The sequence below is a fragment of the Colletotrichum siamense genome, assembly GCF_013390195.1.
Source record: "Colletotrichum siamense strain Cg363 chromosome Unknown KSG_Cg363_contig02, whole genome shotgun sequence".
NCBI lineage: Eukaryota > Fungi > Ascomycota > Sordariomycetes > Glomerellales > Glomerellaceae > Colletotrichum > Colletotrichum siamense.
In genome coordinates this window covers 1,222,508-1,249,779 of record NW_023501015.1, presented here as the reverse complement: position 1 = coordinate 1,249,779, position 27,272 = coordinate 1,222,508, and the positions used below count along the sequence as shown (strand labels likewise).

The window sequence follows — 27,272 nt, the reverse complement described above, 5'->3', positions numbered from 1 at the left end:
TCGGTTCCGGGAACAGCAGACTGGTATTTTTCGTGGTATAATTTTGCTGCAACACTAACGACCCTTCAAACCAAAGACCAATGGACAAAACGTTGCCTGGGCTTGACCTCTAAAGACAGTGGTGGTATTTCATACAGGAGCGTTTACACGGGGATATCAACAAGAAAAGGAAACAAGGAATATTGACAGGAACAGATAGAGTGTAGAAAACCGGGGCTGGCGAGGCCAACTCCGAGCCGGACAAGCCCACGCACTTACACCAACGACTTCACCTCCTGGACGTCGTGACACCGCACGAAACACGCTCCGGGGTGCCAATGCACGCCACAGGAAACGATGGACACGCCATTATCCCGAGAAATCTCGCCGGCGTCGTGTCACGGCGGAAATGAGCCGCGGGACGACAAGACACAGGTGGGACATTCTCCCGACGGACGGCCGGCCGATGGCAGCGACTCATCGCTCCCGTAACGTTCCACCACCCCAGAGACACAGTTTGACTCCAAATCTACGATCGGGGCCAGGCGCCGTGCTTCCACTCTGTGCGGCCGAGGCGGACGATGTCGTGGGCCTCAATCACCCACAGGCCGCTGGGCGCCTTGCCCTGCTCGACGAGGACGGAAGCGTGCACGGCGGCGCGCGCAATGACCTCGGCGTCCTGGCCCAGGCTGTCCTGGGCGGCCCGGCTGACCATGCCCAGCCCCTTGATGACGCTCTGGAAGATGCCCTCGCCGGCGCGGCCCTGCTCGCGCTGGCCGAGGATCATGCCGGGCTTGAGGATGATGCCGTGGTCGAACTCGGCCTCCTTGATGGCATCCTCGACGCCGTTCTTCATCTTGGAGTACGGCGCCTGGCCGGAGATGGCGCCGCGGGTGCCGGCGGAGGAGACGAAGATGAAGGCCTTGACGCCGGCTGCCTTGGCGGCCTTGACGAGCTCGACGTTGAGGTCGTGGTCAATTTTCCACTGCTCGGCGATACCGCCGGCGGCGGCCCGGGTGGTGCCCAGCGCGGAGAAGACGACGGTCGGCAGCGGCTGCAGGGCGGCGAGCTTCGGCGGCCACGCGGAGGTGTCGGCCTCGATGATGGGCTTGAGGGTGAGGCCGCCGGCCTTGGGGGGACGGCGGGAGATTGTGTTGACGACGGCAAAGGCCTCCGAGTTGATGAGGTTCGACAAGATGTGGGATCCGACGAGGCCGGTTGAGCCGATGACTGCGGCCGAGTGCGCCATGGTGTGCGTTTCTGTAGAAAGTGAAGCTTAAGAGGTGCTGCTTTGATGAGCGGTGGGCAAGGTTGCGGTGAGCGATATGCGAGAATGATACGACGACCGTTGAAGACCCGGCGGTTTGGTAGCTTGGTAGGACGATTTGGTCTGTGATGCTGCAGCTGTCGGCGCTTCCTTATTGTCCGTGTGTGAATGGACAGAAATGAGAAGAGAGGAAGAGAGGGCAGGACGTCTGTGGGAGAGGTTGATGCTGTCGAGGCCGGGCTTTATGGGACTTGCGTCTTCTTCCTTTTCCTGCTTTACGGCCTGACGTCTGTGTGTGCTTGGTGAGACAAGGCCGTGAGGGGGTGCGACGAGGCCAGATGAGGGGATAGGCGGAATTGAGAGGAGGAGCAGGTTGAATGGATGATTGGTAAAGGCTGTTGCTCTCGCTCGAGTGTTTTGGGGTGTGAGGGCAGGGCTGGGCTCGAAGATGACGAAAGGCTGTAACTTCAGAGCAGAGTAGCTCTCGGGTGCTTTCCAACTAGCAGCTGGGACGGAGGAGGAGTAGCGGCAGGGATGGAGGGGTGAAGGGACGACGGGCAGCAGAGTCGGTACGGTCTAGTTTTTTAAGCTCAGACAGGGAGGTCGGAGCGGGTTTCTATCACGGTCTCACACCTCTGGATGCCCCACACTCCAACGGCGATGCTGATCTTGTCATGCCATGCTTTTGCTTCCCTGACCATCCATGGATTACACATCAGCTGGAGCTGTTCGCTCTGTGACCTGCGATGTTGATCCACCTTAGGTTCGCGAGCTCCGTCTCTGCAGCGCGGCCACCTTTGCATGAATGAGCACGTACGCTGCTACGGCTCATGACTAGCACCGCTCGCTTCATTTTGACTTCTCTCCGCCCTGGACTTTGTCGCTCGAGACCGCAAAGACGAGACTGCGAGAGAAATCCGGCACCGCCCACGGAAAACCAGAAGCAACGAGAACCAACACATACACGCTGATGGGATGAAGAAAAAAAAAAGTCGGGGGAAACCTGGCAAGTCCGCAGCAGCTAGCTGATCATGCAAACTCCGCTTAGACGGAGAGCTCGGCGTGCCTGCTGCCTTATCGCCGCGGGATCCATGGCTTCTGGGATTTGTCCCGACTGGACGCGGCGCCTGACCTCATCTTTCATTGCTGCAAGAGAAAAAAAAGCTCTCAGTCTGCCGCAAGCCTCAAAGGCAAGGTACCCTGATGCCATCGCCAAGACCGTGGGGTGTTTCGGTGCAAAGTAGCAACGAGATCCATCTCCCCGGTCTCTTTGGAGCACTCATCGGCGATAAAGATGAGGTGACGTGCGGATACTCCGCCGGCCTGGAGCTCCATAGCGGAATCCTGAGCGGAATGGCGACTCGGCCCTCCCGAGAAAATCGTCAATTGCCTGGCCAAGAACCGGCAGCTGCTTACAGAGATCTGCGAGAAACGTCTTCACATGATGAAGCCAATTCCAGTCCTGCAACAGACTTTCGGCAGCGGCGGGCGACGGGTCCAAGGTGAGGTCAACACCTCGAGCACAAGCTGCGGTGAGGTTGGAGGTTGGAAGGTGAGGCGAGGGCGGCGGTGCAGCCACACTTTTCTGCCTTCGACGCGGGGTGCTGATCCCTGTAGCATGCGTTAGAAGCAGAAGCACAGAAGCTCTTTCACCCCGCCATCCCTGACCTTCCCCTCACCAAGCAATCCTCCGCCGACCGAACTTGCGACACCACACGACTGCCTCACTGCCTAGCCACATCATCGCCGTTGCAGCCTCACCCTTGCTCCAAAAGCTGCTCTGATCCGACCGCACGGCACCTTTTCGCTCTTCATCAGACTTGTCTTTTCTCCAACTCACAGTAACGACCAGCGGACACAGTCGCCCACAATGGCCACCCAGTACGAAGGTAGATACTCCCCGGCAGCACCAAACTCTACCCTTCACGTCTGATACTGACTTACACGCAGTCGAGCACAACATCAAGCCCGGGCCCTCCACCCAGTCCGGGACCCGCCGCATCGACATGTCCTCCTTCACCTCCTTCCTCGCCAACCTCACGACCGACGCCGCCCCCTCGTCGCCCCAGGAGCACCGCCACACGAACCCTCACGCGACGCCCACGCCCGTCGACGCAGCCGCACTGTACCACCTTCTCCAGCAGCAGTTCCAGACCCTCTTCTCGACGGCCCCAAACGACGACAACGCCCGCTTCCTCTCCTCCCTCGTCGAGGCCCTCGAGTCCGACATCAACAGCCCGCCCTCCGAGATCCCCGGCGTCAGCCAGGAGTACCTCGACTCGCTCGACCGCGTCCCCAAAAAGTCCCTCGGCAAGGACGAGGCCTGCCCCATCTGCGCCGAAAAGTTCCTCGACGACCAGTACCCCCTCATCGTCGAGCTGCCGTGCCACAGCAGCCACCGCTTCGACCTCGAGTGCGTCAGCCCCTGGCTGCGCAGCAAGGGCAGCTGTCCCATGTGCCGGAAGGACCTGACCAAGAAGAAGGAGCAGATCGTCGTGGACGACGACGAGGAGAATGACGACCCCGACGGGCTGTACGCCTAAGAACGAGGAAGCAATAGAATGGGCGGTGACGAAGGTGTTTGGAGTTGGGGCTGCACTGATATCCTCGGAGTCTGTTGAAACGTTCACGGCGGCGGATAAGGCATCACACGGCCTTCAGATATGCTCAAATCATGATTATGTCGAGACAAACGCCGTCTCTGTCCTGATGCTGTTGATGATTTTGTGTACACACGCCCATGCTTCTCTCATGATGCCAACCAAGTATTCATCCCTCAAGGGGTACCCGCCTTCGGGGCGCTGCCGCCGCCGCTCTTTCCTCCTTTCCTAACCTCCTTGCCCGCGCCCTTTCCACTCGGGTTCTCGCCTTGCGGCTTCGACAGCTTCTGATTCGCACCGGAGGCGTGGAGCTCGTCGCTGCCCTCCTTGCGCTCCGTCTCGGGCCGCGTCTTGGACGGGTCAAACGCCTCAGAGTCCTTGGCGGCGTCCTGGTCGCGCCCCGACTTGGTCGCCTCCGTGGTGCCCGTGTTGATGGAGTTGCGGTCTTGGGTGTCCTTGTACGGCAGGCGTGCGGTCGCCGTGCCGGTGAGGGCGCGTGTTGTCGAGGGAGCTCTGAGGGAGCCCGCTGCTGCGCGGAGGTTGACGGATCGGAGAGCTTGAAATGCCATACTGACGGACCGTGTAAGGATTTGCTCGTAGAATCGAAGTTAAGAGAGGTCAATCGAGGTTGATCTGTTTGTTGTGTGTAGGAGTGACGAGCTTCCACTGTGGTGGGAGCTGCTGCATCGACGTGCCATCATTCTTCGGCTCGGTGACGTCATCAATACGTCCAACAGACGAGACGGGCAGTTGCGGCGCACCCCCAGCTCGTCGCCATGCTTATTTTCACATCACTCTGAGCGAATTCGAATCTGACGCACATCGCGCGCTGCATGGTGGCCAATTCTTTCGGTGCACTGGCCCGTGATGCAGTTTACCTCCCGGAGCTCTACCTGGGCCAGCTCCCGAGAGCTCCCCCGATGAGTCTCACCCATCGCACAATGCTCTCCGGAATCATGCTGCTGCGGGAAACGCTTTCCGAGTCGTAGAGACCTCCGAAATCATCCCCACAGGCTGATTGGACGGCGGTGATACCTCCGCGCTGCATTCGGCCGTCGAGCCTCGCCGCCGCATGCGGCAACTTCGCCCACCGGGTTATATGACAGTCTTGCTCCCGTCGGCCGTACAGCACGTCTGAAGAATGATGGACACACTTCCATACGTTGGAAGCATGCCTTGTCACATTCCCCCACAACAAGGCAAGACAGACCATCCCTCAAAGACGACGAGTCGGCATGCATGCCATGCCACTCCAAGATGCGAATGTCTCTGATCTGAAGCTTCAAATCTCGACATCTTTGATGTTTTGAAACTGCACAGCCCCTACGAAGGCTTCCTTCAGCCCCCCGGAATGCCACTTGACATTTGTAGATGTTTCCTCGCGTTGCCCATCGGTCACCTCCATGGGTCCAGTTGTCTCGGCCGAAGCAGCAACTAAGCTAGCTATCCGCGGTTCGTGACATCTCGGGTGGCGCGGAAGGGCCGCCTCTCCAGATCCGGGGCAAGCCTGCGCCAATCATATGGCATGCTCGCAGTCACACAAGTAGGCGGCATTTCCTAGAGAAGGCCCTTGATGGGAATTTTCGACCTGCCCGTCTCCTTTGAAGCTTTGTTCCATGGTGCAGCACGTCAAGCCACCGTCGTTTGCGCCTCCCGGTAACGATATTTGACATCCTTGGCCAGGCACGGGCAAGACAGGCCTCGCGGTGGCATTTGTCGTGTGTACGGATCTCGAAATGCTCGCGTGCGTTCTGGCCCGAGGAACAGGAGGCGGCACAGCGCCGGTGAGGGCGTCCCGAGTTTGCAAAAGGATGGTAAAGGTCGTCATTCTCGACCCTTGCGCAGCACTTGCTAGCGAACCGGCATGAGACGTGAAATGAGAGTTGCGGTCTGGCCCTGTCCTCACGACGCAACGCTGCGTCACAGGCCGCGAGTGACCACCGCTGGCCAGTGCGGCCATCTGGTTGAAACCGCCCTTTGGCAATGCTGTTAATGATGAAGGGATTCCCGCAGGATGTAGCTTCGCGAGCCTGCTGCTGGTGGCCTCGCTCACACGGTTGACCTGTAGGAACGTCCGCAGTGCCCTGTCATTAACGAGGATGCATGTGGACGACGTCGGTCGGCTGAACCACGACACCGATGCATTGACCCAACGGAGGAATGTTGCACAAAAAGCAATGGAAGAAGCCGTCGCCGCTAGAATGCGAGCCGGGGGATCAACATCACACCACGACGCCTCTGCACGAGAAAGGGATTATGGCCGGCCGGCCGTCACGGCCGATCCCACTGTGGCACTCCTCAAAGCCACTCGCTACTGCTTCCGTAGCAGCCGACGGTTCCACCTGCGCAACCGGCCCAGGGCACCGCAGGCCTCGCTGCTCCGTCACCACGTGGAAGCCGGCGGTTGACGTTGTACGGCGCCGTAGGTCTTCATTCGGCTTCATGTGCCAGCAACTCTGCGACAGTCAGCAACAGCGCCACGAATCCGATGCGGAAGGTGAGCAAGCTTAAATATATTACCAAACGGGGGGAGGTTGAAATGAGGCTCCTGGTGGACGCGTCGAGACGTCAGTCAAATACGACCCAAGAAACGCGCGGGGGAGCCAATATGCGTGCGCACCCCTGAAATGGGGCCTGCCAAAGGAGGCGACAAGGACCGACTGTCGCGGCAGTCGTGTTTTGGGTTTGAATGCGATCTGCAGGATCAGCAGCGTAATCCAGAAGATGCCTGGACGCGAAGCCCACAGCTCTCGTGATTAGACGAGAAAAAAAGTCAGGCGTGTCGCGTGTGCTGCAAGTGCTAGCATTGCAGACGTGTGCACAAAAGTATCGCCAGCTGTCAAATGTTAATAAGGGGCCAGTAAGGGATCATGTGTTGCGTTTGACGGAGATGACCGGCGTCGAATGCGAACAGGTGTGCTCCTGAGCTTCTCCATCCGGAGCATCTGAAACGAACCTGCAGAATTGGGATGATCTCTCTGTGGGAGGAAGGGGGGGGGGGGGGGGCCGGGGTCCGGCAGTGGGATGCTGCAGTCGTGGTTTGTCGGTGCTGTTGGCCGTTTGTTTGCTGCATCATGGATGATGGATGTTGCACATGGAAATTACGTTATCCATGGAGATTCCAATTCATCAACGAGTCGTCTATTTTAGGCGTGGCCGGCGGGAGATGTGGCTTCTCTTTACTTATCGTAAACGTTTCAACCTGTGCCTGGTTTGACATGCGTGACGAAGCGTGGCGTCAAACGGAAGACTGCCTTTTTTTGTTTCTTGCCCCGACAGCGGTTCCCACTGCAGCATTGTCTCGAGTTGGTTGATGTTCGTGCAGGGTCTTGTCAGTCCCGCGTGGCCGGTGGAGGGCGGACGGGAAAGAGACGAGTCGCTAATCTGGGACGGCGGCATGAAACTAAGGGGCAGAATCTTTCCAGAAGGCCGCACATGCTGCCGTTCCACATCGGGCTCCGTGTCTTGGACAGCCCTGCGCTTCAGCTGGCAGGCGGGATGACCGCGGCCTTGGATGGCGGGGGCGGCGGCGCAATCAATCAGCGCGACAGAACTTTCGAAGCAGTCTGATCAATCCTCGAGACGCGGGTGTAGCGCGTCGCAGATGGCAGAGCCTCGGGAACCGAATGTCGCTTTTCGTCGAGGTGGGCACCGTTCCCCGGGGCCATCCCAAACCTGCAGCGGGCGTACGACCGACTTGGCTGGGCCTGAGAAGTGCAACCTGGGCAGTTCGTGGGGCGAAACCGCCAGATGCGCCGACGACGACATTTCTTGCATGTTTAGCTCGACCCATGAGTCGGAGTCGTGCGGACCTGTCCCCCCAGAGCGGAAAGACGTCGGAGCATGGCCGCCAGCACGGAGCGTTTTCGCTGAAATGACCATGTGATTCAGACGGGAGGCCCTTGTGCGACATCCGCAACCGCAAGACAGGACTGACGGATCCCTTCCTCGACGGCACGGTAAGTCAGAATGACAATGTGTGCGGCAAAACTGCAGAAGCAACGTGAGGTTCAGCATCATGTTCGCCGCACGTGGTTGGCAAGGATGCTCAATGCGCCGTCCTGCGGATGCTCAATCTATTCCCGATTGCGGCCACACCAATGTGCGCCGCCCGTTTGCAGGGCGAGTTGGCGTGGACGTTCGACTGTGTCCGTCAGTCAGTAGTCGATATGCAGAAATCCGCTAGATCGACGCTGGGCTTCCATGATTCCACGCTTCCTGATTCCCAGCCGTGTGTTTGCGTTTCCACAGTGGGCCTCAGCATAGCACGAAGCCGACGCTGTGATGTTGGATTCCCAGCGTGGCCTGTTCCTGGTGGCTTGGAGCTGCTCAACAAAGACTTGTCCGTTAACGTGGTCGTCACGCCTTACAAGGTGCAATGGAGGCCATGACGACAATTGACTTTGCTGCTGACGGAGGCATCGATATCCTTGCTGGATGGATGGATTTTGGTCAAGCCGAGTGTCCGTCGTGGGTTCGTCCGGCCACTAGGCAGAGATCCGTCGCAGGCGCAGAAGGGGGTCAGAAGCGGTTGACCTCGTGGCCAGAATGTTTTGGCTCCTCGATTGGACAGGTTATGGCATGTTTCGAGGCATTTCTCAGTCGCCGGAAGGCCCCGGATTGGCGAGACAATTTAGCTTCTTCCGATGGGCAGCTAGTGGTACGGACTTGTCCTTCTAGGACAGTTCGCCTCCAGTCCGTTTGTTTCCAAAGCGCGGGCGTTCGGCAGTCGAGGGACCAAAGTGATTAGACGGTATGCTGCTGCTGCTGTGCTGGTGTTGCCATAGACGAGAAGATAGAGTTTGGTGCAGTTGAGCACCGGCCAGGCTCAAAGTCTGAGAGTCGCAGAGTCGGGACTCTGAAGACTGCGCAACGGGGAAAGACGTTGGTTGAGCCGGAGTCGAGGTTGACGCCATTGGCCAGTTCGTAAAATGTCACGTACCTTGCGTTAGGTACCTTATCTCTAGAGGAAAGTTCCCGGACGTCAAGCAGCGGAACTGAGGCGGTTTTGCCATAGTTTGCAACTCGAACTGTGATGGCGGCAACCGCAACTGCCCTGCAACTAACTGCCTTTTCTGCCCAGCGCCAGCCAGAGCCAGGTGGCCAGGAACAGCCAGACAATCTTACTTCAGCGCACGTCCCTCAGCCTTCAAGAAATGAGGGTAAATTGGAGGTACATACGGCTACTTTTCCGTCACAGCGGTCCGGCAGCCGCTACTCGCGCGCATCTAGCGGCCGTGAGGATGCTGCTGGCGAGCTCGCTCCCTAATTTACCCTCGTCCTTGGACGTGCTGTTCCTCAAAATCAGGGACTCTGCAGCGCTGCAGGTACCTGTGCGGTAGTCGCCCGGCTGCTTCCTTTGCTCGGACTCTCCAACATCCACATCTCACTTGGCTGTTTGTGTTTTTTTCTCCCTCCACGTTCCTTATTTTACGACCCGGGCTGAGATGGCCTGCAGCTCTGAGACCCTTGAATCATGCGCAAGATACCAAGACTGCAATAGTCATCGTCGACACGACTCGACATGGGCCGAGCAACAGAAACGAGGCCGACGGGAGGAGACGCGGGGCGACGACGGACGATCGACGACGACAGAAACAACGTACCGGGGAGTTGAGAGTGGTCGTGTGCCACAGTCCTCCACGGACGGAGATACACGTTCGCTTTGCAGGAGGGAGTTTGGACCACATACTACAACCTCGTGTGGCTTGATGAGTGGCAGATGGCATTTTGACAAGCTCCTGCGGAAATCTAGAATGCCACGAGATGGATTCCCCCCTTGTTCGCTTCTGGAAAGCTGTTCATCGAGCTACGCTGCTACGGTCTGCGCGCCAGAGCCACGAGGAGACGGCAACTACGCTACAGACACCACCACGGCATTGTCCTGCAGCCATTCATCTGCCATGCCGGCTTCCGTACGAAGGAGCGATTCCTTGGACCTGGCTCGCCGAGACCCTTGACACCCATTCCTGAACTTGCTGCGGATTGCTTACGGCTGGTCTCGCCGTCAACCCCAGGCGCACCTACCTACACTGACTAAACCATCTTGTTTGCCTGCCCTGAGCTGAGCCATGGGAGAATAGATGCAAGGTGCCTGACATCAAGACGACGCCTTGCCCTCTTTGGCAGACTTCTCGACCAGATCATCTGAAACCTGATGCATCTTTGTCTCCGCGTGCTGCGGCCATGCTCAATCGTCCCGGCATCTGTATGCTATTCGGTCTTTGAACAGCGGGCGGTTGACGACGAGAGTTTGATGCTTTCTGATGCTCCCGCTGCTTCTGCTGCCCAGACCCGATTTCTGCTGCCTCTGCATATCAAGACCATGGGAGTTGGACATGCATTTCCGAATGGCCCCAGGTGCAAGCAAGCTAACCTTTTTCCGCATGCAGACGCAAACAGGCAGGGATATGAACAAGAGAAGGAAAAAAAAGAAAGGAAAAAAGCAAAGAGACTCTCGACAGGGTATCGTCGGTCGGTCTGCAGGTCAGGGATGGTGAAGTTGCTTCGTTAATTACTAGCATCATCCATCATCCAGCAACCCCCTCGTCATTGGCGAGCCACCGATCCCTGCCTCGTTGCACAAGCCTGTCGGTTCCCACTATGGCTCCCACTCCCACTTCCAATTGCAAGCCCCTGCCACACGCAAGCAACCCGCCGCCCACCTCCCACGACGACGACCACCACCACCACCACCAGAAAACGTGGGAGACGGGACACAGTACCTGAGCCCACGGCACCATACCGCTTGGTACATGCGTCAGCCTGCGATACCACCCGCCGTACAGAGTACAGCACTAGGTAGAGTACTGCGTGCACCACACACGGCGGCGGCGACAGCAACAAGCACCGCGCTAGGCTGGCCTAACCTTACTTGACCTACATTACCGACCGATCCTGCGTCCGTCCCGATAATTTGCAAACCAAATTGACATGTACTTGGAGTGCCTGCCAGAGGCCCAGAGCAGGCCAGCCTCGGCGTCGTAAAGGTAGCCCGGCAGACAGTGCACGGCTGAGATATCTCGCATGGCAACGCAGACCGACAGTCCACCTGCTGCGGTACGGATAGTTCCTCGCTGGACAGCACCGACAGGCACAGCGACGCTGCCGCCGACGCCAACTCAAATACACCAAAACCCATTGAGCAGTTGCGTCTCGACACTAAGCCCAGGTGCGCTAACAGAGGGACGGGACCGTACGCCGCAAGATAGCCGCTTGTCTCGCCCGTATCGTACCTGGGATGTAAAGTAGTGTATGTATCCGTAGTCTGCTGGTGCAGTGTATGCATGTATGTACGCAGTCACAGACTCTGGACTCTGGACTTGCGAGCAGTGCCCTGGAGACGAGCGAGACTTGTGGCTAAGGAAGGGTACCTAGTGCCTGTACCCCCATTCAACAACGACGACGTTGTTTGCTTGCTTGCTCGACTTGTAGATGGTCCGGTCCGGCCTGGCCTTGTCACTACTCGTCTCCCCTGGGCTGGGGGGGAACAGACAAACGGACGGCAGACCATCAGACAGACCAGCAAGAGGCGAACAATTACCCATCACCCTAAACACACACATGTTCTCCTTTTTCTTCTGTCTCGTCTTTTTGTGTTATGTTATTTCCAGCCAGCCCTGGTCCCCGAAACAGGGAAAAGACAAAAAGTAGCACATCCCTTCTTCTTTCCGTTACCCTCGTCCTCTCCCGCCTCCGCTCTCTTCTGAGTCTGTTCTGTCCTGTCCCGTCCTCTCCTCCGCCGCCCGCCCTGTTTGCTTGCCTGCCCTGTCCGGCGGCCCTGTTCACTACTCGCATTGTACCTTTTTTTTTTTTACGGTACTGGCCACTCTCTTTCGCTGCTCTCACTGGCCAGCACTTGCTTGGTCCGTACTTACTGACTGACCACTGAACGACGGCCCCCTCCCCTCCTCTGCTCTGCTCCACGTCCTCTCTCTCCCGCTCTCTCTCTCACACAGTCTCTCTCTCCTCGTCTTTCCCGTCTGTCTACATACCTGCTCCCCATCAATTCAGGTCTGCTGGTCGTAGCTCAGTCTCCCCTCGCTCCTTGACCTTGAACCCCCATCCCCTCCAATCCTCCACCACAGTACCACCGAGTCCCCGATTTTGAGACCATCACTCGAAGCAACTGGCCCTCCTACGGTGCCATCCCCCTGTCACCCCGTGCCAGCTGACTGTGACGGACTCCACTCCTATCTATCTGCCTCCATCTGCTGCTCTCTCGCTGGTTTGGGCTCTGTCTCTCTTTCTCGCTCCGCTCATTGCCTTTCGCTCTCGTTTTGCCCCCGATTTCAATTCTGCGGCACCTTCATCCCAAAAAAACGACACACGTCTGGATCATGGTGCGCGACAGTCGACACTGTCTTCCCTAGATCCAACCAGTGCAGACGTGAGAGCCATTGAAGACGACTGCACGTCGCAATGGGCAATAGCCAGGGCAAGCCCATCGACTTGGATGGCGAAGGTATGTCTCGCTCCCAGCCTACCTACCCTATCTACACACAGCTCTGTCTGCTGTTCGACCCGTCCCGACGCTCCTGTCCTGTCCTGTCCCGTCACTGAATGCACGGCGGCAACCACCATTTGCCGCAGCACTCGCCTCACCACCACGCTGCGCAGCGCTGCACTGCACCGCTCTGCGTGCCGCCGCCGCCTCTCCCCACCACCAGCCCGATCATCGCCAAGCTAACCGGCATCTTTCCACTCTGCAGTCAACCTCAACCATTTCCGCCTGCTACGAGTCGTCGGTCGAGGCGCCTTCGGTAAGGTCCGCATCGTCGAGCGAAAAGACACGAACCTGTCCTTTGCTTTGAAGTATATCCGGAAAGATGAAGGTACATACACGCATACACACCGCCTCGTTGCACGGCATCCTCCTGCCCCGATGGGACGCCGTGCACGACACCACAGGATCACATAGATGCTGATACTGCCCTTATCAAACAGTCGTACGATCAGAGAGCGTGCGGAACATCATACGAGAGCGCCGGATGCTCGAGCACGTGAACCACCCCTTCATTTGCAACCTGCGATACAGTTTCCAAGACATCGAATACATGTGGGACCGCCCTGCCATTGCTGCCCGACGATGCCTCTCGCTGACCACTCTCCAGGTACCTGGTTGTTGACTTGATGAGCGGCGGCGACCTCCGATTTCACATTTCGAGAAAGACCTTCACCGAAGACGCAGTTCGCTTCTGGATTGCCGAACTAGGATGTGCCCTCCGATACATTCACCAGCAAAACATTATCCACCGCGACGTCAAGCCCGACAACGTCCTCCTCGACGCAGACGGCCACGTGCATTTGACCGACTTTGTGAGTTTTGACTAACAATTGCCGGCGGAAGCGAAATACTGACTGGACAAGAACGTTGCCTCGGATATCGTGCCCGGCAAGGTTTTGTCTAGCAAATCCGGCACCCTCGCATATCTCGCTCCCGAAGTTTATGCTGGCAAGGGCTACGATGTCCGTGCAGACTGGTGGTCGTTGGGTGTTCTCTTCTACGAGTGCATCTACAACAAGGTGGGTCTACTCTTATCGAGACTTCGAACATTGTGATTAAACGTCCTACAGAGGCCATTCGACGGCAATTCAGAAAGCACCCTCAGCCAGCAGATCCAGCTCGCGAATCCCAAATACCCCGTCACACAGCCCGCCGTCAGCCTTCCCTGTTTATACGCCATCCGAGACGCATTAAGCCCGAACCGCGACACACGGATGGGTGCCACCTGGGAGAGCTTCACTAAGCATGAGTTTTTCATGATGATTGATTTCGAAGCGTTGGAGCGGAAGCAGATCGAGCCCGTGTTTGTGCCGGCGGCTGACAAGACCAACTTTGACGCCACATACGACCTGGAGGAGCTCCTGTTGGAGGAGGCCCCCCTTGAGGCGAGAGCCAGACGCCAAAAGCCCCGCGAACGATTGAAGGAGGACGCTTCGGAGAAGGAAATCAGGGAGGACGAGCTCTACCGCATGATTGAGAACGAGTTTCGGCCGTTTGACTACACACTCGCCGCGTACAAGAAGTATGGCTGCGATGAACCCATATATCCTGACGTGGCTAACGTACATAGAATCACCGAGCAAGAAGGAGGATTCCCCAACGGCGACATGAATCAATTACACCCCAACAGCGGGCCTCAGGCATTGACCACCGACGAGGCCACCCCCGCCGCGATGGCCACCAACGGAGGGAGGAACACCATGCCCCCGGCACCCTTACGAAAGAGCACGAGCTTGGAGAGACGGCCCGGCAGCAGTCACAGCGGCGTGCCCCGCCGGCCAGCCGTGAAGCCGCCCCCGATACCGCACTACCAGCCAAACGAGTACCACAACCAGAGAGCCGCACCGCCGGCAATCGGAAAGCGCGTCACCAGCCCAACCGGCGGCATGTCAGTCACGCTGGACGGAGGCGGCAGTTGGTCAGAACTCGCTCGGCAGGACGCCACGCTTCCCACAGACGCCAACGCAACGGGCGATGGCAAGTCGGAGAGCTCAAGCGGCGTATTCAGTTTCTTTAGGGGCAAGAAGGGAAGAGGACACAGCCCAAAGCCCAAGGAAAGGGGAGTTTTGGGCAAAGAGGGCGCCAGGCAGGTTATTGGCTAGAAGACGATATGGAACAGGTTGAAGAGACGGACAGACGCAACGAGGATGGATCGATACCCGAGAAACCCAGCAAAGCTCGAAGGGGACCATCAGGTCCGTATCCACGATCCCGCAGAGTCGAGGACGAAGGACACGGCCAGGCCGTGGCGTTCTGGCGATGGTTGGCAAAGCTAGTGCCCGTTCGCCCAGGGATGCGACACAAAAGTTGCAGTGTGAAGACGCTGCGACGTCCCGAGAGGAGAGGCTGCACTACAACGGCACGGGCTGCATGTCACATTTGGCGGGCCTCGTCGGCGGGCACCAGCAGGCAGGAGGCGAGACGGCCTGTGCCGTGTGCAAACGACCAGAGCGGTCTCTGCGCTGCCGCCCTTGGCCGGAGCCAAGGCTGTTGTCTCGATTCACTTCATCGCAAGGTTCCAGGAGGATAAGGTACACCAAGGGGCAACCAAATTCATGAAGCATCAAAGACGGTATGGAGCGTGGATTAGCAAAGTGACATAGGACAACTCATCAAGCAAGAATATACCCTTTGTAATAACACAGGCCAACACTCTACATGCTCTCTCCACGTGCTGTCACAGTCGGTCGAGGCTACTGCTGCCACAAGGTTACCGCATCACCCCAACCAATGCAAAATAACTCCTGGCCTCGAGAAACGTGCGTCTGGCCCGTTTGGCTGCGATACTTTCCTCGCCCCGGACGGGGATTGGATGACGTTGGACGATTCAAGCAGTCGGTCCCCGGTTCCGGGGGTCGCCATTGGTCGGCTGGGACGCTGCAACCGGTAAGTGGTCTTGGGGGAAACTCGGGGGTGGGAGGGCTGCTGCTGCACACCTGCAGATCCCTCTTGTCGCCCCCTTCCCACCACCACCCACTTTCCATCTTGCCATCCGACATGGACGCAACGTTGGCCGCACCGCACCGCATCGCAACCCGAGGATACGGACCTGGGGTGTGAAGGCAGAGGGGCGATTGCTTTCTTCTGTTCAATTGCCGAGTCGATACCGCCTTGGCGGCAGCAGCTGGGGGGCGGCCCTGGAAACGAGCCGACTGAGCAGGCAGACAGAATAGCCAGCAGCAACTCGACAAGGGGTCTGATAAGTCTCGTGATTCTTCTTCTTACGGGCAGAAGCCTTCTTTTTCGCCTCCTGGTGAGGGGAAGGGGGACCTAGGAGGCTTGTTCCGGGTTTGGGTTTAGACCGGGGTTGTCAGAAGAACAGGCAGCATATCATAAACGCAGTCATAGATACCGGAGCAGATAACAGAAAAGACCATGGACTACTCCTTTGCTTCTTGGTGAGCAGTAGACGCGAGGGGGGAAGCTTGTGCCGCGTAACACACCGCTCATCGCAACATGATCCTTACCGTGAGCGCAATCAGCATCAACCCCCTCTCCCCATCCTTTCTGCCGTGTGCCATCTTTTCCTTTCGTTCTTCGTACGATTTTGCCCCCTTCTCCCACGTGCCGCTCTATCCATTCTCCTAGGTTGCCTGCCATGCCATGGGGTGGCGGCTGGGCAGGCAGCATCCCCCACGTCAAAAAAAAGGTGCTCACTGTCGACATGCCGCTGGTGGTGGTGGTTGGGGGGGCCTCTCTACGCTCCGTGGTCCGTCCCCCCCTGGCGGCGTGCACACACGACAGAATACCGGCCTCCCCCCGCCTTTCTGCCCGTACAACCATAATGTGGCGTGTCCTGTACATGAGCAGGAAGGGGGAAGCCAGCCTGGCTTGGGGGAATCACGCACGAAAAAAAGGCACCGGGTGCGATGGGGGGAGTAGAGACAGAGTTCAACGTCCAACGGCGCAGGATGCGACCCTGTTCGCCCTCGGCCGAAGAGCTCCATCCCCAAAATCCGCTTCCCCGTCTCCGACCGCCCGCCAGAGACCGAACGCGAGAGACAGTCGCAACGCCGAACGCCGTCCGTCCGTGGTTCGTGTCGTGTCGTGTCGTGTCGTGTCGTGCTGCCCTCCCCTCCCCGCATGTTTCCAGCAGCATCAGGGAGCGCATGATGGAGTTCTGCTGCCAAGGAGAATTCGGATGCGGGATGCGGATGCGGGCGGGTGCGGGGCGGCCGCAGACCACCTCGGCCTGGGGGCAGTTCTGGACTACTACGAATCGTGATATGTACTTAACGCCAGTGTCTGTGGGGGAATGGAGGGCCGGCTTGTTCCCGCCACGCTATTGATGGGTAGCTATCGACCTGAGATTTACGGCGGGCGCAGGAAGTTCAGGAGGCTGACCGCTAGCTCACTCGCGCCCGCCGGGTCCATCGTTTGAAGGAGACGGGCCGAGGGTGCTTATCGGGCCCCTGGCATGGCAGAGTGATGGCATCCGCCGCGAAGGAGCTGCTCCGTTTAAAGCTCCGTGCTGGCCGGAAGCTCCGTTGGAACGACGACGTGGGCCTTGATCTCATTCCCTTCAAGCACTCATCTGAAGTACTCGTCTCAAGCACATACGGACGGCCATTTCAAGAGAACCAACCCTGACAAGACACCAAAGTGAGTCCAACGTGGAGATTCTCATTCGCTCATTCATCCTTGGAACACCAAACTAGCCTATACTAGTAGCATATTACATCTGCAAAGAAAAACCAACCCCTATATGCCGACCCTCGACGTACAACCGTCGTGGTTGCCGCAAACCTCATCATCGTAGCCTTCCCAAAACCATTCTCGGTCGCTCAATGGGAGTTTTCCAGTCGGAAACAGGCCAGGGCCTATGAGCCACTCGGCCGGATCTCGTGCTCCGCATCTAGAATTCCGGTGTTTGATGAATAACCATTCGCCTTGCCGCGGGTCGGAAGCTTACGTCCGCCCTTATTTTTGGTCCGTGTTAAAACGCCTGTCGTCCCCAGAAAAACCGACCTAATCCTGATATGCTTCCAAACCTGACCGCCTGACCTGTTGCCGTGGGCACGTGTGCAAATGTACATGGAGACGTCTGGTCCTTCAGGCCTTTGTCTTGTTCTGGGCCGCGAAGCAGGCCGCCACGTCCTTGCCCATCCACTTGTTGACGACAGCCTGGAAGTCCGTCTCGGACACGACGGGGCCTTGACCTGAGCACTTGGCCTTCTTCTGAAGCTCGGAGCAGAGTCCGTCGAGGTCGAACTCGCCGCTCGCCACGTCTGGGCAGTTTTGCAGCTTCTCCCTGGGGTGGGTGTAAGTCACTGTGTTACTTGCCTGTCGGGGGACAACATACCAGATCTTATTGCAGTTGTAGTTCTCGGCCTTGACGGCGTCCTTGACCACGTCGTCGTCGGCATTCTTGGCGGCATCGATTTGGTCAATGAGGTTCTTCTTGGGCACAGCGGGGCTGGGCGCCATGTTGTACGGCGTGATAAAGTCGGCGTCAAGGGCGTCATTGAAGAAGCTGTCGTCAAAGGTGCCGCCTCCGAGAATGTTTTCTTGAGGTTCGCGGTAGTCGCCAAAGAGCTGAGGATCAAACTGTCCGCCGTTTTGCTGAGCAAGCCAGTCGATGCTGTTGGTGTCGATGCCCGCAAACAACGACTGCTGGCCGGTGTGCTCTTCGCCGATGGTGGTCATCGTATCAACGGGCTTGAAGCCCATGGGGGACTGTGTGAACGGCTCAGGGGAAGTGCCGCAGGACGAACTGGGACCGGCATTCGACTGGGATGACGCTGACGGCGAGCTGGTCGATGTGCCGTTGTGCATGCCATAGGAGCCGGAGTCGACGCTGGCGCGCGACGTGGCGGTGCCGTTGGTGCCGTTCATGGACGGGCTGCTGAAGAGCGAAGTAAAGTTGGCCAGGTCGTCCTTGGTGCTGCTGAAATCCAGGCCATGGATGATGTGCGGGCTGTTGTTGTCCTTGGTGTTTAGGGGGCTGACGGGGTTGCTGCTGCCGTTGGTGTGAGGCGATGCCGACGCTCCTGTTCGTTGGACGGGCTTGGGCATGGCAGCACCGGGGAGGACGCCAAACTTGGGGAACTCGAACTGGAAGTTGACGTCGCTGAGGTTGCCGATTGCGGACGCACCAAAGCCCATGGGAGACTTGCCGTGTGAGACGGAGCGAGTACTCATGGCCGCGAGCTTGGTCTTGTACTCGTTGAGCTCGGCCGTCATCTTTTCAATCTGAGACTTGAGAATGCTATTCTCGCTGTTCGCATCCTTTGACGCCTTCTCCAACTCCTCCACCTTGGTCTCGAGGTCCTTCAGATGCTTCTCCTTGCGCTCACGGAATGCGCGCTGGGCGGCACGGTTCTGGGCCTTACGTTTCTTTACGAGTGTTAGAGAGATTGTCTACGGTCTAGGAGGTGGCAGAACATACTGAGCTCGGCTCGGAGGTAAGGGGCTTGCGTCCGGGCTTCTTGGGCACCTTCTCGGTGCTCTCACGTCTCTTGGCGCCGTTTCCTGGCGAGGACTCGTCGTCCTCGTCGTCGGGGTGGGCTCTCTTGTCAGAGGAATCGTTGTCGGTAGAATCTGACTTGGTGGACTTGGCGGTGCCCGGGATATCTCCAATCATCTTGCCCTGGTCATTGAGGGAGTCAAAGTCGAAACTGGAGTCGCCAAAGTCGTAGTCATAGTTGTCGAGATACGGGCTCTCCTGGAAGCCGTTGGCGGGAGCCTGGGCGGGAGACGTCTGGAAGGAGGAGGGCGACATGGAGGTGTCCTTGGTGCCCGGGGACTGGTTCGCCAGCTGCTGCTTGTTCGAGTTGAGGGCGGCGAAGAGCAGGCTCTGCTGCTGCGGGGTCAGGATGAAGTTGGTTGGGAAACCACCGTTCGTTGCGGAGGCCATTGCGAAGAGTACGTGAAGGGGCGAAGTGGTGAAGGTAAAGAGAAGTCAATTCGGTGCAGGAGGGCTGCGAAGAAAGGTAAACTCGGGAGGCCGATTGCGGCTCGTGCCGGGGTCAAGATGGGATTCGGGTCCAGGCCGCCGGATCAACGGATGGTATCGCGGGGAGACTGGGTGTTGTTCAACAGTGTCGCGACGCCTGCGTGGTGCACTCGGCAATACAAGACGCCAAACTCGCCGTCGAGATGTGTAGGAGGCAAAGGCGTATGGAGATTGTTGGTCGCAGCAGCGGTGCTGTTGGTGGTGGTGCTTGCGGTGGTGCTGGGGAGTGACGCAAAAAAGCTGGGGTCCAGTGCAGAGTTGGTGCGTGTTCCGCCTTAAAGTTGCTGCCTGAGTCACACGGCGGTCGCCAGGCCACCAGATTTCTCAACAACAAGAATGGGATGCAGATGCAGAGATTCCACGGGATTCGGGGAAAGACGTGCTTGGGGAAAGGTGTGCGTGATGCGAGGACGAGCGGTTGGTGGTGTTGGTTTGGTCGCCGTGTCCAGTGAGAAAGTGAAGTGGAACTGAATAGAACGGCGGCACTCGGTGAGGGGGAAGATTCAGCGCCCTTTCAATTTGTCAGCCGTCATGTTCGACTCCAACGGGGCCTTACGCCAGTCCTCGATTGGCAAGGGGAGGAGGGGGGGGGGAGGGAAGACTCAAGAGGATGGGCGTCGGGGCCCCGAGGCGCATTCTGACGCTTCCATTGGCAGAGGGCGCGCGCAAGCCCCGTTATCGCCGAACAGCAGCACAACTGCACCGTCGTTTTCGCCAATTCCCTGGACCTGGCCCCTCTTTGCCCCAGTCTGCCCATGATGGGAATCCGGTCTCCCGGCCCCAACACTGTGAAGCCCAGGTGTCACCACTGACTGACCAGTGTGTGTGAACTGCCACCTGCCCACTCGAGGACAAAAGTCACCTCAACCCGCCAAGTCCAAGGCACCAGCTCGCGTCCCCTGTAAAACCCGCCCTTCATCCCTCTAAAAACGGCATGTTCATCGGTTTTGCCACGCATCCTCTTTGCTGCCTCCTGCTTTCCGTGCTGCTGTTTTGGGGATAGCCGTCTTCTAAGCACCGCCCGCAGCATCAAGCGGTGGTGGGTGAGTGGAGGCTCCATGTCACTCACTTACATGACAGCACTCCGCCGGACGAATATCATCAAGAGACTGCCCGCGTTTTACAACCGCTGCGTCTCGCGTCTTCCCTCTCGTCCATCGTTTCCGTCTCATCCACACGAATATCGGACCATCGCGACTTCGCAATCTCGCGTCCAAGGACTCCCCCGCATCGGCCTGACATCTCAATATGACGGCCACACTACACCAGCTTCGGCCCGCCATCACCAGTCTGTCGCATGACGTGGGTACGCTCTTCGTTGCGTAACAATGCGAGTGGCGGGTCGTCGGCCAAGACCCAAGGACGAGACTGCGGTCAGTGGTGCTCACCGTGCCGTCACTCGTCCGTCTGTTCACTGTACGGGCTGTGCAGCACTAGCCCAGCCTGCCAATTCTTCAAACGGCGCGTCCGGCCGGCTGGCTATGAGTCAGGGTCATGCCAGCCTTACTGCGTAAATCCGCTGACCCAATATTCAAAAGCCGTGCTATCTGACTATCCACCAGAGGTATCTCTGGTGCAGTGTAACCACGCCGATACCTCTCCGAGATGGTATTGCATCGCGCCCCAGGCACCGCCAAAACCGCCATTCTTCCCACGCCATGGGACAACAAGCAATCCATGCTCTGGCTCACGCTTCCCACTCCCAGAAGCGTAGGAGACTGGCGTGACTGGCCGAAACTCTAATCGTTTATGGCCGTGGGACCGTCTTGGCCCTGATCAACTGTTCTCCAGAAAAACGAGAAACGGGCGTTGGTTAAAAAGGGGCCAGATCTGGTTGATCGGGTTCCTGCCACGGCCTTGAGTCGCAAGATCTGCTCTGGTTGTCAGGGAAAGTCGTTGGAAGCTTTGAGCATCCGGATGACAAATGGCACTTTTCGGTGTTTGCTGCCATCACAATTGCCAGGATCAAAGGGACAGGAAACAGACGCAGTTCGCGGCACGAACCCGCCCCGGCATGCCTGCATTTGTACTCTGCGCCCTTCGTGCCTCTCGTGCCGTTGTAGCGCGATTCCTAGTGACTGTTGTTGGTCAGGGACCACAACATGATCGGCCTGCTTACTCTCTTGGTTGCATAAATCGCCACGCCCGAGAAGGCGTCTAGACCCGAACTGCCCCATCCGAAAAGCTTACACCATAAGCCTCGGAACATGGCGAGGGGTTTGGCCCCGTGCGGCGGCGCGAAGGAACGAACCGCCTTTGCTGGGTGCACCTTTGTAAAGGTCAGGATCAGTTGAGTTGCCTCAGCCAAGTTGAAGGTGTAGAATGCAACGGTCTGAGGCCAATGACTGCTGTTACCGTCTTCGACTACTGTCGCGGCTTCTGAATTGCATCGTAGGCGCACGTGAGCCACGGCACTGTTGCAATAACTCCGTTGCCACTCGGAATGGCACCACACTCCCGCTGCCGCCTCCGGTCTGGGGTAAGGTGTCGCGCAGGGTAAGCCGTAAGCTGCCGCCGCTGTGAAGGCGCTGGTGTCAGAGAAATCGTCGTGTAAGTGAACCAAGTCCGGCAAAGTTCTGTTGCAAGTCCCTTCGTGCAGACAGAACCACCCTCTCGGCGCGGGCGTCCATATCCCATTCCAACGGTGACGTAGTTTCGACCATTTCAATCTTGTTAACTTATGTCAGCAATGAGCAAGTATTTAGGTACAATAACAGCTATCTAGCTAAGTACTCTCTTCTTAATACTATAACTTATACCCACAGTTAGAGGTACTACTATAAGTGAATCTAACAGGTTATAAGCCTAGAAGCACTACTTCTAAAGACTAACTATAGAATTATACTTATTAGTATATCCTCACCTTAAACGCATAACGCTAAGTTTTCTAATGAGGCCCTTAATCTTCTACTAAAGTTAACGCTTTAAACACATTATAGCTTATATATAGCTCTAAACTATACTAAATATACCTATATATAGCCTTAAACTACCTACCTCTATAGTAGACTATAGAAGCTTATATATAGCTCTAAACTATCTAGAAAAGCCTATATATAGCTTAAAACTATTATTACTTATAATAGACTATAAGAGCCTATATATAGCTTAAAACTATAACTACTATACTAATTATCTCCTTTCTTTCTATTTACTTAGTATAAGATAAACTCTCTATTATATATCTATATACCTAAAAGAAGAGTATAGCTTAATAATAAATCTTATATAGTATTAATAGGTAAATACTCTATAATAAAACTACTAAGAGGTATTAGTTAAGTCTATAATTAACTATAGTGAGACTACTAGAGATATTAATAGAGTTTTTTAGGCATTATTAACTATCTTTAGACCTAAAATAGAGAGATAGTAATAAGCTATAATATCTAACTTAGTATACTAGCCCTAATAGGGAAGTTAGAAGTTTAATCACCCCTAAAAGAATATAAATATAAAACTCCTCTATTTTCTTTTTATTATAACTTATAGTTATTTAGGTATAACTATAAGGAGTAGAGCTTTATATACTTATAACGTTTTACTAGTTATCTAAAGCTTATAGCCTTAGAAACTAATACCCTAGAGGTTTTCTACCTCTAGGGATAAAATAATTATTATTTATATAATATCTAAGTATAATATACCTATTTTAAGAGCTATATACTCTATAATATAAAATTCTTTTTTAGTAATTTAATATCTCTAAACTAATATACTACTCTCTCCTTCTATTATCTTATTCTCTATCTACTTTCTATCTAATATATTAATATACCTTAATAATAACCTCTATAATATCTTAATCCCCTAAAGATATCTAGATAACTTCTTAATCTACTAAAAACTATATAGATAAGAATGCTATACTTAGCTTCTTAGAAGAAGAAGTACTATTCCTTAATATAGCCTTAAAAATAGAACCCTCTAAAGAGTTATTATATATACTATCACGCTAAGATTATAACACTAATAGCTACTAAGTTAATAAAGTGCTTATTAGGAAGAGGGAAGTTAAGAGACTATATAAGGAATTATTTATAGAAAGGCGCCTATTTGCTATATTAAGTTAAAGCCTAAAAGTCTTCTAAAGTCTAAAAGAGGTAAAAAGTAGAATATAATTAAACTAATAATATAACTATAACTAAATCTCTCATAATACTTACTCTATACCTATAGCACTTAATAGTATTATTATTATAATACTAATTTAACACTATTAGCTACTTATAGCGTCTTTCCTTATAGAGCTTCCTAAACCTCTATAATCCTTTAACTACTATAATCACCTTTAACTTCTTTCTTTTAGTCGCCTATTATAAGCACTTCCCTCTCCTAAGATATTATCTTCTAAAGATACTACCTACTAATTAAGCTACTACTATATAGTAAATATATAACTAGTTATATATACTATCCTTTAGCCTATTTAAACCTATTAACTTAAAGAAGAATTTCTTAAGGAATAAGACTTAGATACTTAGTCTAAAATAGCTTATATCTATAGTAGTAGATCTAACTATAATATTAAGATCTTATAACTTAAAAATGCTGAAAACTAAGCTAATTAGGATAGAGCACTAAAAAATGCTATATTAGCTAAGAAGAATAATATTCTTACTTAAAACATCTTAAAACTAGAGCGTCTAAATAGAGATACCTATATTACTAAAGTATAGAATAAATATATCTAAAATAAACTCTATTAGGAGGCTATTAATAGTAACTTACTAATAGAGATTAGATAAAACCTATCTAATTTTATAGCTAAAAAGATCTACTATTATATTAGTATACTAGCTACTTATAGAGCACTATAAACTAAATATATTTATTATAGCGCTAGTATATTAAGAGAAATAGTATTTAAGCTTATTTAGGATAACTTATTATAACATATAGATATCTAAAGCTATTTAGAGAAATTTCTTTATAATCTTAATAAACTAAGATAGATAGAACTCCCTTAGTCTCTTTTAGATAAGCTCTACTAAATCTAATATCTCTCTAACCTAAGTGAACAATTTAGCTCCTTTAAAGCTAATATCTATTAAGGTTATATAATTACTAATATAAGTGAGGGCAAAAAGCTTATACTTAATAAGATTATTATAAAGGCATAGAATAAATAGGTATACCTTTAAGTAAAACAGCATATCTTAAATATTAGTATATACTTCTTTAAACCTAATATAGGTTATAAATAAGCCTATTAGTAAGCTATAAAACCTATAAAAAAGCAAAAATAAATTAAAACTAAGCTAGCAAACTATAAAAGACTATACTAAAAGGTATGCTCTATTTATAACTAATAAGAAAACATATTAAATTATAATAACTCTAGTTATAAGGTATAACACCTAAAACTAGCTAATAAGCTATAACTACTTATAGCTTATTAATTAGCACTAGCTTATAAAGTTAAACCTACTAAGTAAGTCCTTAACCTTAATACTATTATAGCTAGCCTTAACTAGCTAGTAAGCTTCCCTAAAGCCTTCTTTATTCCTAGTCCTTAGCTTAATCCTTAAGCACCTACCTCTCTAGATATCTCCTAAGTTTAAACTTAGATTAAGCTAATATTATAAAATAGTTACTACTAAACTTAGCTCTTAGATAGTAGTACTAAATACTATATTACTTCTTAACTATACCTTTTTAGTTCCTACTAAGAGTTCTCATTATATATATATATAAATAGAGTTAGGTAGGGCGCTTATGCTTTAAGCTAGAGTATAATTCCTATCGTCCTATAATATATTATTAGCACTAAACTTATCTACCTTTATAATATCCTCTATATACTTTTCTTACTACTAAACTTTCTATTAGTAAGTACTTTTACTAAACACTTAAGTATTAAATACTCCTAAACTATATATAGTATAAGATATACTATTACTATATTAGAACACTTAAAACCTATCCTTATTTTTTAAGGTATTATATATAGCTACTTTAAGCACTTTAATTACTCTCTTACCCTCATAATATAGCACTAGAAAGACCTAGAGATTACTATAGCTATCTATTTTATTTCTAACCTTTAATAAGAGGTCCTACTTAATATCTTTTATAAGCAAATAAGTTATCTTAGCTTTACTACTTATAAAAAATTAGCTAAGGACCTTAGTATATAACTGCTAAATAATAATAAAGAATTTATCTATAAAGCTTATATATAAGGTAAGGTAGTAGTATAGGTAAAATCTACTTTAGTACTTTAAGTAACTTAGAGGGGATAGTATTAATTTATAGACCTTAGTAGCCCTATATTACTACTTATACCTATAGGAGAGCGCTATTACTTACTAATAGTTAATAACCTTATAAAGATACCTAAAGCCTACTTACTCTAGAATAAAGCTTAAGCTATAAGCTTTATATAGTAAGATATTGCTAAGGTTAAGATAGAAACTAAATTATATATTTAGTTTATTTAATTAGATAATAGAGGAGAGTTTAAAAACAGTATACTTATCACCTACTATAGGTAAAAAGGTATCTAACCTAAGTTTACTATATTATATTAAGTAGAATAGAACACTATAGTTAAACACCTCTATAAAATAATTTAAGGCTAAGTTAAAGCTATTATACTAGAAGCTATACTTCTTAATAAGCTTTAAAGAGAAATACTTCTTATTATAGTGCTTATAAAAGCTTACTTCCTATACTTAGTACTTAATTGCTAAATATCTCCCTTTAAAGCTTAGATAGGATAAAAACTGCATATTTAGCACTTCAGACGCCTTAGCTATAAAGCCTATAAGTTAATCCTAAAAGCCTTTTATCTAAAGAAGCTTAAAAGTTAGATAAAAACCTATATCCTAGTTAGCTATAAAGCTGAGAATATCTATAGACTCTAGAACCTTATAATAAAGGCTATAAAGCGTACTAAGTATATTATCTTTAATAAAGAAATACGTTTAGATCTAAAAGAATAGTATATTTTACCCTCTATTACTATAAATAAGGCTGCACTACTAAGCACTAAAGAAATCTTACTATAATCTAAGCTTAATAAATTTTAGTAGACTAATATAGTTAAGCCCTTATAAACTAAGGAGGTAACTACTAAAAAAAACTAGTTTGCTATAGCCTTAATATCTATAGCTTTCACTACCTTAATACCTAAAAGACTATAAGCTATCTCTATATTAAACCCTAAAAGTATACTATAAGAGTAAGCTTTCCTTAATAACCTATAATAGTATATAAAAAAGGAGTACCTTATAGTATTAAACTTTATAGCATACCTAGTAGCACTAGAGGAAGCTAAGGAACTTATTAAATAAGATCTTATTAGCTATAAAGAAGCTATAAACTTAGTACTCTCTAAAGCTTAAAAACTTATAATAGATAATAAGTTTTATACTCTTTAGAAAAATAATACTTAGAAGCTTATTAGTAGGTTTAACCTCTTACTAAATACTAATATCCTTAGTAGCAAATAGATATATAAAATAAAATAAAGCAGTAATAAAAAGGTTTAGCAGTATAAAGTACACTAAGTAGTAAGAGGTTTTAAGTAAGAATATAGTATTAATTACTTTAAGACCTTCACCTCTATAGTATATTAAAAGACTTATAGAACTCTCTTTACTTTAGTAGTAATAATAGACTAGGAAATTAAATAAATAGATATTAAGATAGCATTCCTCTATAAGCTTATATTAGAAATAATACTTATTAAACTTTTACTTAGTTATACTACACTTAATAAAGTATATAAGCTAAATAAAGCACTCTATAAGCTAAAATAAGCCCTAAAAGTCTAGTTTAATATACTAAAAAAGGTACTTATAGAACTTAGCTTATAGTAATTATAATAGGATAAAATAATATTCTATTCAGATAAAGCTATCCTCGCTATATATATTAATAATATCTTTATCTTTAGTCTAAATAGAGTATATATCGCTTAGATTAAAGATCAACTAAAAGAACGCTTTAAGATATTAG

General features: G+C 51.7%; 5 protein-coding genes across 5 annotated transcripts; 2 read left to right on the top strand and 3 right to left on the bottom strand.

Annotated features, from left to right (window-relative positions):
- Positions 1-508: 508 nt before the first annotated feature.
- On the bottom strand, positions 509-1,228 carry CGCS363_v002329 (Protein fmp-52; the record flags this gene model as incomplete). Its single annotated transcript, XM_036634178.1, has 1 exon — positions 509-1,228. The coding sequence occupies one exon, from the start codon at positions 1,226-1,228 to the stop codon at positions 509-511; it is 720 nt and encodes a 239-aa protein (XP_036500599.1).
- Positions 1,229-3,116: 1,888 nt separating this feature from the next.
- CGCS363_v002328 (putative RING finger protein) lies at positions 3,117-3,789 on the top strand (the record flags this gene model as incomplete). The annotated part of the gene is made up of 2 exons (XM_036634177.1): positions 3,117-3,135; positions 3,197-3,789. The coding sequence occupies 2 exons, from the start codon at positions 3,117-3,119 to the stop codon at positions 3,787-3,789; spliced, it is 612 nt and encodes a 203-aa protein (XP_036500600.1).
- Positions 3,790-4,022: 233 nt separating this feature from the next.
- Positions 4,023-4,415, bottom strand: CGCS363_v002327 (uncharacterized protein; the record flags this gene model as incomplete). Its single annotated transcript, XM_036634176.1, has 1 exon — positions 4,023-4,415. The coding sequence occupies one exon, from the start codon at positions 4,413-4,415 to the stop codon at positions 4,023-4,025; it is 393 nt and encodes a 130-aa protein (XP_036500597.1).
- Positions 4,416-12,267: 7,852 nt separating this feature from the next.
- On the top strand, positions 12,268-14,454 carry Stk32a (Serine/threonine-protein kinase 32A; the record flags this gene model as incomplete). Its single annotated transcript, XM_036634175.1, has 7 exons — positions 12,268-12,310; positions 12,558-12,680; positions 12,793-12,904; positions 12,960-13,164; positions 13,216-13,371; positions 13,423-13,874; positions 13,923-14,454. The coding sequence occupies 7 exons, from the start codon at positions 12,268-12,270 to the stop codon at positions 14,452-14,454; spliced, it is 1,623 nt and encodes a 540-aa protein (XP_036500598.1).
- Positions 14,455-17,404: 2,950 nt separating this feature from the next.
- Positions 17,405-19,208, bottom strand: napA-2 (AP-1-like transcription factor napA; the record flags this gene model as incomplete). The annotated part of the gene is made up of 3 exons (XM_036634174.1): positions 17,405-17,603; positions 17,655-18,688; positions 18,741-19,208. 3 exons carry the CDS (start codon positions 19,206-19,208, stop codon positions 17,405-17,407), a joined length of 1,701 nt encoding a protein of 566 aa, XP_036500595.1.
- Positions 19,209-27,272: the final 8,064 nt, after the last annotated feature.